General features: G+C 43.6%; 1 protein-coding gene across 1 annotated transcript; it reads left to right on the top strand.

Annotated features, from left to right (window-relative positions):
* The first annotated feature begins 2,086 nt into the window (after positions 1–2,086).
* Positions 2,087–10,101, top strand: smad6a (SMAD family member 6a). The gene is made up of 4 exons (XM_076998391.1): positions 2,087–3,547; positions 4,854–4,910; positions 5,083–5,160; positions 9,115–10,101. Exons 1-4 carry the CDS (start codon positions 2,827–2,829, stop codon positions 9,675–9,677), a joined length of 1,419 nt encoding a protein of 472 aa, XP_076854506.1. The 5' UTR covers positions 2,087–2,826; the 3' UTR covers positions 9,678–10,101.
* The last annotated feature ends 1,125 nt before the right edge of the window (positions 10,102–11,226 follow it).

The raw sequence follows: 11,226 nt of genomic DNA on the forward strand, positions 1-11,226 counted from the left end.
TGCTTCCTATTTGTATTCCATATCCAACCTTTCTGGGAATGCATTTTCTCCTTAGTTTATTTTATTTTTTTCAATAATGTTGTTATTTTCTCTCGAGCATTCCTAGGTTTATGCTTTGGAGTCAGAGAGTCTGATTTCTTTTAAGTTGCATTATAAGCTCAGTACCAGTGTGAATGTTCTGCAGAGCAATCTCTTTTATCCAACCTCTTAAATGACTAAGCATTCTGGGAACTCATTTCCCCCACTACCCTGAGATAACTTTCATCTTGCAAGGGTCACTCTGTCTGCCCCAGTCCCCCTCAAGGGGGTCTTCATGAACTCAGTGGGACGTCTTCCCCTCACTGCCTTTTGCCTCTCTCCCATCGCCCCATTACTGCCCCTGTTGACACACTGTGGCTGGACCCTAGTGGCTACGTCTGTCCAGAGCCAGCTTGGACATAAGGACTATTTTTGGAGGTGTTGTGGTGCTGGAGTCCCTGTCTCTTTAGCTCCGAACCCCTTCTCCTGATAAATTATCTGCAGGAGGATGAGTGGCAGTCAAAGCAGTTATTAACGTGACGCCAGGCTAGCGCACTTATCGTCTGCTCTGGCCACTGATAAGTGACTGCTGCAGTAATGAGGATCCCACCACGGGGCTCCAGGAGGGAGACCCATATGCAGTATGCAGTACTTTACTGAGATTGAAGCAGGGTTAGCCTGACCCTAAAAGCAATAGTGCAACTTTACTAAGGGCTGCTGGCACTGATGTTATGCATTTAGTGTTTACATCTATGAAAAATCAATGTGAATCCAGTTGTAAATTTGTTGTTTGAGTTTCCCTAAAATTGGAGCCAATATAGTTTGTTTTCTTGAAAATTGTATGCAATAAAGTGCAATTTACCCAAGAAACAAAACCCATGAAAAATGGATCCTGTCTACTAACCGAAGGCAGGTGTCATCCCTATATTTCTGATGTAGAATATATATATATATATATATATTCAGTTAGGCTCTAGATGTATTCCATATCCATTACAGATTCAATGACCTACACATAACATAATTTTTAAAAAAGTTTGAAAATGATAAATCAGTGAAAATATAATCAGTTGAGACAGGATGACAAAACTCTCTACTTCCTCAAAAGTCCTTAAAAATTTTGGTCACAATTATTTTTTAAAATCCTCTGCATAGCTCTGCAAGAATCGGCCTGTAATTAACACACTAATGATTTTGTTTGTACATTGTCCTCTAAAGGGTGGACCTAATTGTTCTATCCTTCTCAATGGAGACACTGGGTAGGGAACCAATTGGAGACCTTCTCTCCTGAACTTTGTTACTGTGTGGAGTCGATGTATTATGAGGCGTGTCTTTACTTCCATGCACATGGACAGAATTAACCCGTTCATGGACTTTACTGCTGCTATAGCCACAAGTGGTCATAATCGCACTAATTAAAACAACATTATTATTATTTTTGTTTCATTTCATGGTGAACTCTACAAATATAATATATATATATATAGAGAGAGAGTAGTAAAGTAATAGTAATTGTAGTAAAGTACACAAAGTTTCCATAGAAACCGGACGTTTTGGATATATCTGGATAGAGGTCCTTCATCAGCTTTGCAAGAAAAGATATATATATATATATTTATTTATTTATTAAACTAAAGATTATATATATATATATATATATATATATATATATATATATATATATATATATATATATATATATATATATATATATGTGTGTGTGTGTGCAGTGTATCAGTGCAGATAGGATTTTGCTCAAATTGCGACAAATTAAAGATCTACTAGAGCAACCTAATATATATATATATATATATATATATATATATATATATATATATATATATATATATATATATATATATATATATATATATATATATATATATACGCCCCCATAATTATAGTTTCAAGAAAGAAAATGAACAGTGTTCAAATACAGGCACATTTCGGTCAATGGTTGGGAGCCCGACGCTGACGGTATCTTAATGTTGCGCCTTTAAGAGTTAAGAAACTTGATACCGTGTTTGCGCAACAATCAGCGCGGCTCGCGGCCGCCAAAGTGTCTAGACTAGCACATGATGGGAACCAACCAATGGCTCCGCCGCACTGCTCGGGGCCCCGTGTGCGTGATCGAGTGTGTGTGTGAAGAAGAAAGAGAGAGAAACAGCGTAAGAAACAATCCAAGGGTCCCGTTAATCTCGTCTGGAGAACAGTACCAAAGTATTTGTAAGGACTGACCGCTGCAAGTCTTCTATCCGCTGACGGAATGGTGGTTTTTCCGTTGCAAGAAGCCAGTTTTCTGCCGTGAGAAGCGCTCGGAATGTGAATAGTGAGGATTACTGGGGGTTATTTCACTCGCAGAGTTGCACCATCCATGTGCAGCGTCGTAAAACAAGGTGTTTGGGTTTGTCTTCAACTGATCTTAACGTCGCTTGCTGTTTATGAAGCGATTCTGGATGTGAAATGTAAAAGAAGCTAACGCCTTTGATATCGTACAGGAATGCCAAGACATCTACGCTTAGAGCAGGTCAATAAATCAACTTTCTTATGTTCACGGGGCACGTTTGGAGAGTGTTTGCACGTTTTGTGGGTCGTAATGTGCAGTAACAACAGCAAAACCCGGTATTATCGCTGCACTCTAGACTGATGTGGTGGTTCGGTCCGGGAACATCTGTCCACGGCTTTGTATGCAGGCTCGTGCACGACGTTCACACACCATTGATGTCGGACGACGACCGTGCAAATAAACGGAACCGTCGCGGTTCTGACCAGACTGAAAAACGAATGAAAAGTGCATAAAGGTGTCGTATGTTCAGGACGAGACGCACGGGTCTAGTTCGGCGACTCTGGCGAAGCCGTTTGGTCCCCGACCCGGAGGATGGAGGCGACAGGAGCAGCGAGGGCGGTCCAGACGATCCGAGTGACAGCAATCCTGAGAAGATCCCCAAAACGGAATACGAGCCGGACTCGAGATTGGGTTTAGCGGAAAGTGGGGGACCGGGGGACGGTTCGGAACACGGTGGCGGTACCGTGTGTGTCCCCCGGTATGAGGGACGCGACGGCGCGACGGTGACGTGTTGTTGGTTTAAAGACCGTCCTAGAAGAGATGTGCAGACCGGCGGCCGAGACCGACTTTCTTGTCATTGGGACGTTGAGACCAGCAGACGTCGTGGAGGTTGTGGACCTAGTGCTATAGACCGGAAAGCTCGCCCACTGATAGAGGAAGAACTCAAAAGATGTACTTATGGGTTCCTCAAGAAGTTGAAGGAGAAGTCTTTGGATGTCTTATTGGAGGCGGTCGAGTCCAAAGGTGGGGTACCAGGTGACTGTGTAACGGTACCTCAGACCGATCTGCAAATTGGGGGACAGACGGCGTCTCCTCAGTACCTGCTATGCAGGCTTTTCCGCTGGCCAGACCTGCCACTGACCACCCAGCTCAAAGCGTTGTGCCACTGCCGGAGTCTCCAGGAGCCCAAGGCTCACACCATGTGTTGCAACCCTTATCACTACAGCCGCCTTTGCGGAGCAGGTGAGGATATTCAACAAAAACAGAAAAAAAACCTTCAGGCCTTAACCTTGCATGGTCCTTGTAGACAGAAATTATATTACCTGAAGTATTACAAAGTAGTTTCACACACCCCGTCCATGTATCTGTTAATGCAGCGTTCTTCGCTGACCCACACACAGCAACACAATGTTAGGAGCCAGTGAGCATAATCAGTGTGAGCTGCACATTCAGAGAGCTTTATTGCTTTACCGCCACCATAGACGGGCAGAAAACCTAACGATGGACTATTAGAACTAGGCTGACACCAGTTAGATTCAAGAAAGGTCCCATTGCCAGAAAGTTGTTCAGTCTGGCGCTGTGTGAGATTACATCTCTGTGTCTGTTCAGAACTAAAAGGTAGCAGATTATATGACCAAAAGACCAAGGGCTTAATCACAATTTTCTGCAGTCTTAGCGAAAAGAATGTGAGCATGTGCAGTTATATGTAGTTACCAAGTTGTATGTCCATCAAATGAGATAAAGCAGCAAAGTGTTCCTCAGTAATCTGCTGAAACCCTTTTGAATGGTGTGAGATGAACAGAATTGTTCAGGGATAAACTCTTACACACTCCTAATTCATTTCCCAATAGGGGACTCCGCAATCCAGAAAACCACAATAATTGCTCAGCTGTAACGACTTCTGTCCAGTCCAGTCAGCATGTAGTCATTCTGATGAGAGAATTTATGTGCAGGTTGTTTTTTTAATCTTAAGAGTTTAAAAAAGAGACAGTTCTTAATTATGTGAAGTCCCTAACTGAATAATTCGTATTGGCTGTTTAAGTTTTATTGATTGTGCATTTTGTGCACTGTGCATTTGTACATCTCTTTCAACTTTAAATCTAATTACAAAGTTAACCTGGAAGCTGTGTAATGTTATTTATATAAATCAGTTGTCTAACAGGCAGCCCTTGTACTCTGCAGTAACTTATTTAAAAAACATCTTATGGAGAGAACTTTTCAATTCCCATCATGCTTTGCAGAATTATCCATCTATCTACCCTCTTACTGTGTGCAGTCTGTTGTTGTGGTGTTAGGGTTTGGATTTGTTTGCATACTGTTTCATGCAGGCCTGGTACAACCTTTAGTCTCAGTGAAACCAACACGTATCCAAGGAGAACATATAACAACGAAAGTGATGACTGCATATGGATATTTAGCAGGCCGTGTCTGACCAAAAATGGCCGTACGGCTGTGCGTCTGGGCCGGGTCTGTGTGCAGGGTGCTTGTGTAGTCTTTAGTTCTGGACTAAATATGAAGAAGCATCTAACTCAAGCACTCTGTTCTTCAGACTCCCCTCCTCCTCCGTATTCACGGATGTCCCAGACAACCGGCCAGGACTCTTTGGGTAAGCCATCTGCATCGTTCTTTGTGACACTTTCTATTGAACATATTAATATTTCTTCACATAATCCTAGTTGTTTGTCTATTAGTTACTGCAGTAATGCACTAAGTATGCACTGATGGGCTTTTTTTCCTTTTTGGCCTGAAACAGAACGTGTTCTTTGATTCCTTTGTAGATACTTTACATTCTGCATTGCCCCATACTGATCTCGAGGAGAGACGTTCATCCCACAGCACATCTGGGGGTCATTCAGGTGAGTTGTGTTATTTGCAGTGAAGCAGAGTTTACGCAGGGCTGTGTGGAGCTGCTCCCAGTGCTTCTGTGAGACATGCTGACCACACTCATTAGTGAGTTTCAAGTCTTCTTTTGCATGTTGGATCACTCTCCGTAAGCCGCCATGAACGTGGCATGTTTGTGTAGCGCTTGCTATTTGAATTAATTGGTCTCGTAGCATGAAAGCTAGATTTGACTGTGCTTGTAAAGGATTTTCGGTCTCACTTTGTCTTTGAGCTACTGAAAATGCTATTAGTGACCTGTGATAAAGTGGTGACAGAAATTGCATTTTAGGGGGTGGGAAAGGCACATTGGTAGGAAGGTGAGCACAATACGCCTACATGTAAAGGAAGGGTTAGAGATCTACAGACAGTCCAGCGGGGTGTGGCTCTCAGCACACAGGAGTCAGGTAATCCGGGATGGCAGAGCTGTGATTAACATGATTATTGGGTGAGGTAATTTACTGGTTCAGGTTTGGTGGGACATGGACTAGAACCAAGTTGTGGGCTGCTTTAAGGATAATCTTTGACTGGTTTGATGACTAGTGTAAAGATTAATAAACAAACCAAATAACAGGACAGGGATTCTATGTTTTAACTGTACTCTTGTGATACTTTCAGGCATTTCCTATCATTTGACCTCATTTATCTTTTTTTTTTTTTGGTTGTTTTAATCAGCATGGATTGTGTAAGCTCTCTAGTGCCTTTGTGTTGTGTTGTCACCGCGTGCCTGTGAGCGTACGTTGCCTCGTTCCTCCTCCTCTGCTGTTTTCCAGCTCAAGGGCTCGACATTTGGGGAAATGCCCTTGTCAGATCTAGCTTAGCTTCTTAAGGCTTGCATACACCCGTGGAGCACACATGGATTCCACAATTCAGCCATGTCTCCAGGCACGGCTCTCCGAAGATGACTTTATAACCAATAACGGGCAGTTTTGTGAACGAGGACCTCGCCGTGTCCAGTGGCCAGAGGAAGTCACCCGGCACCGCATAATTACCCAGCCTTTTGTGGTCCAAAGACAAGGAATGAGATCCTCTTTTGGTGTGTCATATATGGCTCCGGCTCCATTATTTGCATGTTGTTGTTTCCTGCCCAAGTTTTGCAACGCGGGCTTCTGCGCAGCCAGCCAGTCGCATTTTAAAATAAGGTTTAAATTACAGGGCTCGCTGTGGCTTTTCCTCATCCTGACTGAGCACAAGCCAACACGCAATTTGACTAATGAAATCCTGCCAGTCTGCACAGAGATTCTTTACAGATGTTGATGAGGGACGACCCTATCAATCGCTGGAAAATTGGCTACTCCCGTGTTCGGTGGACTGGACGCCTAAGTGCAAGTTTTTGTTTAGTCAGACGTCAGTGGGTGTTGTGCTGCGTGTAGTGTTCAGTTTCCGTGTGTGCTGGTTTGCTTGTATGTGTGTGTGCGCCTGTCTGCGTGTGTGAAAGACAGAGAGACTGGCAGAGACAGAGAAAGCACATCTCTCTCAATTGAGTGTTGAGACACAGAGAAGCATCTGTCTTCTGTCATTCTGACATAGTGTGTTTTCTTCATTTGAGGACCGGATCGATATGCAGTCAGTTTGTGGACTTCCATCACAAATCTCCTTGAAAAATGAGAACTGAGGTGGCATTCATATTCAGATATTAATACCATGCTATAGTACTACTTGGTTAATTCATTGATTTAAAGCTGTTCTGTATAAGATCTATTTTTTTTTCTTCTTTCCAATCAATATCTAAAAGACCTCAGAGAAAATTGATGCTAAATTCAGTTCAGAAAGGTTTACCAACCGAGAAACCATTAAGAACCGTTCACGATATTGCTTTACTGTGTGATGTGTGTTAAAATTATACACAATACCATTCACATACATACAATGTATCTCGTATGTGTGTGTGTGTGTGTGTGTGTGTGTGTGTGTGTGTGTATATATAGAGAGAGTAGATAGACAGACAGACAGACAGACAGACAGACAGACAGACAGACAGATAGATAAATAGATAGATAGATAGATAGATAGATAGATAGATAGATAGATAGATAGATAGATAGATAGATAGATAGATAGATAGATAATAAAAGACTTTCATGTATTATCTGGACCACCTAAAATGCCCAAAAAAGATCACGAACACACAAAGAAGTGTGAGTTGAAGGAGTCTCATGGTAGTAACAGTATACTGAACTTCATTACTGTTCTAGCTTCGTGGGGCCATGTTGATTTTGGCTTTCCTCAGAAGTCCATCACGCCTTCCTGGCATGGTGCAAGACTCTAATCTGTGGAGGGGGGGATCTAATATTTGGCTCAGCAGGACAGACAGCACTTCTTACTTCTTACGTATAACTATCAGCACCATCCCAGATTGCCATTTTGTGGTATTGGTTTGGGCAGTGAGCACTCAGACCCCTTCTGATAGCCGATCACACCGCACCACCCATGAACATCTTGAATAGTAATACAGGCTTGGAGAACAGTTCATTTATTTATTTTATTTATTTAGTTTTTTGGATTGAAGAGGACATGTGGAAAAATAAAGAACTTTTCCCGGAACCTTGTGTGTTCTGAAATTGGTATCATGGGTTAGCAACAGTATATTACCACATCCCAAATACCATATAAGTCTTATATGTGATTTAGAGATTTATTTAGGAAGTGCCCTTTGAACAATCAAGGTCATATTTATTTTAATGACATATTTAATTAAATGTTTTATGACCAGCTTGTTTCAATAAATAAAAAAGTTGAAAGAAAGATACTACTGAAATGTACCATTTAATATGAGAAGCAGCCATGACTGCTGCGTTCAGCACTTACGTTTTTGTCTGCTGATGATCAGTACATTTCAGCACTTTTAATAGTTTCTGCTGTTCCTTTGAAGGCAAACATGATCAAATTGCAAGATTGCATTGGTGCCCCGAATACCATTAAGACATTTGATGACCCCCTCTCTCTTTTCTCTCTCCCTTTTCTCCCCCTCAATTTTTTTTCTTTCTTTCTTTCTTTCTCTCTTTTTCTCAATACTACACACATATATACACAAACACAGATATTAATTACTGTCCATATTTACACGTTGAGCCAGTAATAATTCCTCTTCATATTTCCACATCAAGCCACAGAGAATGAGTGCTCAAAGAGCCTGTGGGTCTCCCTACGCCGTCCTTAAATGAGCCTCCATCCATTAGACGTGGTTTTCCGGGTGCCTGACGGGGCCAGAGACGGGGGAGGGTGGATGACACGGGACGCAGGCCTGGCCTTTCAGATCCTCCCCCCTCAGCGAAGCCCACAAAGCAAAATAATGCCATCAGTCTGTATCCCAGTTAATCAGAGCTGATAGGCTGGCGGCTGGGGGGTCAATAGGTCACGAGCCTGCACCGAGTTGTCAGGGAGCTGAATGCCGACCCCGGGAGGGGGAGCTGAGTCCCCAGGCGGCCCCAGCGCAACTCGCCGGAATGCCGAGGGGGGTAAAGGGGGCAGATGACAGAGCTTTTTAGGGGGACCTTTGAAACGGTGGGGAAAATAGGTAGTGTTTCCCCCCGAGTGTTACATAAAAATAAAAAAAAACAATTATGGGAGAAGACAAGAAATGCTGAAACGATTGACCCCATGCTGCAGAAACTCAGATTTCCGCAGGCAGAAGAGCTTGTCATGTTTGAGAAAATCACCGAGAATGTCAGGTTTTCTTGCGCTACTAAAAGGCTGTTGCAAATATAGGAACAATCTGTTTCTGTAGTAATCATATGTGTGCTATTACAATGTTGTGCTCTTAATGTTGTGAATTTAGACTGTGGGTTATTTGATTGTCAGTACAGACTTTTTGTATGTTGTGAGAAAAAGCTCTGTTAATATACTACTTACAAAAATCTACACGACTTCATTATTTTTTTCTCAGTTATTTCTCTTATGTAAACGTCACATTTCTCATTTCTCACCTGCAGATGGCAGTGTATCTCCCTCCTCACTTGCACACCCCCACTGGTGTAATGTGGCGTACTGGGAGCACCGTACACGCGTGGGCCGCCTGTATCCCGTGTACGACTCCTCCCTTAACATCTTCTACGACCTACCTCAGGGCACGGGCCTGTGTCTGGGCCAGCTGCCCCCTCCTGCACGCTCGGGGGCCTCCGGCCGCACTCGTGCCAAGATCGGCCACGGCATCCTGCTCAGCAAAGAGCCCGATGGCGTGTGGGCTTACAACCGCAGCCAGCACCCCGTCTTCGTCAACTCGCCCACGCTGGAGGTCCCGCCCACGCTGGAGGCTCCGCCCCGCTGCCGGAACCCGGTCGTCCGGAGGGTGATGCCAGGTTACTCCATCAAGGTGTTCGACTACGAGCGCTCACGTCACGGCTGCCGTCGCGGTGACCCGGCACACCCAGACGGCCCGTTCGATCCTGACAGTGTGCGCATCAGCTTCGCTAAGGGCTGGGGGGCGTGCTACTCCCGGCAGTTCATCACGTCGTGTCCGTGCTGGCTGGAGATTCTGCTCAACAACCACAGATAGCACAGACAAGCCATAACTACACAAACACACATGGCGCCTGCTTAAAGAAAAAAAAAAACACATCCGCATTGCTCTCTCTCAGACACACACACACACACAGATTCACAAACACAATCCCAAAATGTAATCTATCTAGATTTAATATAATTTTTTATATATGCATATTATAAAAAATACATTAGACTTGTAAATAATGAGTAATTTTTACAGTGTAACTATTTATGTATGGTGCAATGTGTTTAAGGACTTGAGGAAAAAGCTGTTCGGGTGATGCACTTTGGATTCTGTGTCCACATGGAATCTTTCAATGCCATTTTTGCTAAAGGATGTATACAGTGAACCTGGTTTTGGTGTATAGTTTTCATATACTATCAATATCCAGAAAAATTAAGTACCATGGACACATTGATATTAAAGTATTCATGAAAACATTGTCAATGTCATGTCATTTTTCCTCATTACAATTTTTCCTTATTTAAATACAGGGCATAATACACACATATATATAATCTGTACGAACAATGTTGCGAAAATCATAAAAAATGCAGGAGGTTTACTTCTAAGCAGCCTTACAAAAGGGTGTGACTGGAATTTGTAATTACAGCTGAAGAGAAGGAAAGAACTTAATGAAACGTGTTAAGATTTTACCTTTCCCAAGTCCTACGACAGATAGTGACTACCTAAAACCTCACCGGACGCATTCCTTGATTTGGCTGGCTACGGCGATCTCTTGTCCCCCTTTACTTGGTATTAGAGTACGTGGGCGTGCACCCCGGGGTCGGGGGAAGCGTCCTTTAAAAGCTGTTGTTTGTTCTGGAAGGCGACTGCTGTAGCGCCTGGCTTACTCAGCAGTCTGCCTGGACCCACCTCATCCCTTTTAAAACAAGACTCCCAGAAAGCCACATGCATATTATGTGCGCGCCACAGTGCCCCTGCCTCCCGGTCTCCAGACGCATTCTTCAGGCCCGTGAATGCTATATTATGACTGTGGAGACAGTGAAGGAAAACTGGCATGTCCGCGCGTTTTGTATCTGTGCAGGGAAACGGAAAAAAAATCGGCCTTGCGTTGGAAAAGACCTCGGGGGCGTTTGCGTTTCCAACGTTTCCTCCGACCTCCTTTCCACTGAAAGGGAATGGCCGAGCGCAGTGGCAGTTTAAAATGCGTTTAACGCTTCCCCAGGACTATAGGGACTCAGCTGTTACGGTAGCCTTCCATAAACAATATCGCAGTCAATGTCAAGTTACATAAGCTACTACGGCATGATTCCCTGCATCTGACACCATGTGAAAGCAGTCATCCTTGCAATCTTAATTGTTTTCATTCGTCAGCTCTCGAAAGCTCGAGCAGGGCCTACGGGTGTCGAGGGTTTTTCGGCAGGAGGCGGCGTTCCACTGTGGCGTTCTGGCCTCGCCGTGAACTGGATGACTGGGAGTGGAGATTTTGGCTCAGCCAATGCAGCAACAGTCCATGTGTGTCATGCATCGCTCAGTGTCTACGATTTATTGCATTTCTTAGTTGTGAAAGAAAAAACTGACCCTTGATCGTAAT

The sequence above is a fragment of the Brachyhypopomus gauderio genome, chromosome 1, assembly GCF_052324685.1.
Source record: "Brachyhypopomus gauderio isolate BG-103 chromosome 1, BGAUD_0.2, whole genome shotgun sequence".
NCBI classification, from domain to species: domain Eukaryota; kingdom Metazoa; phylum Chordata; class Actinopteri; order Gymnotiformes; family Hypopomidae; genus Brachyhypopomus; species Brachyhypopomus gauderio.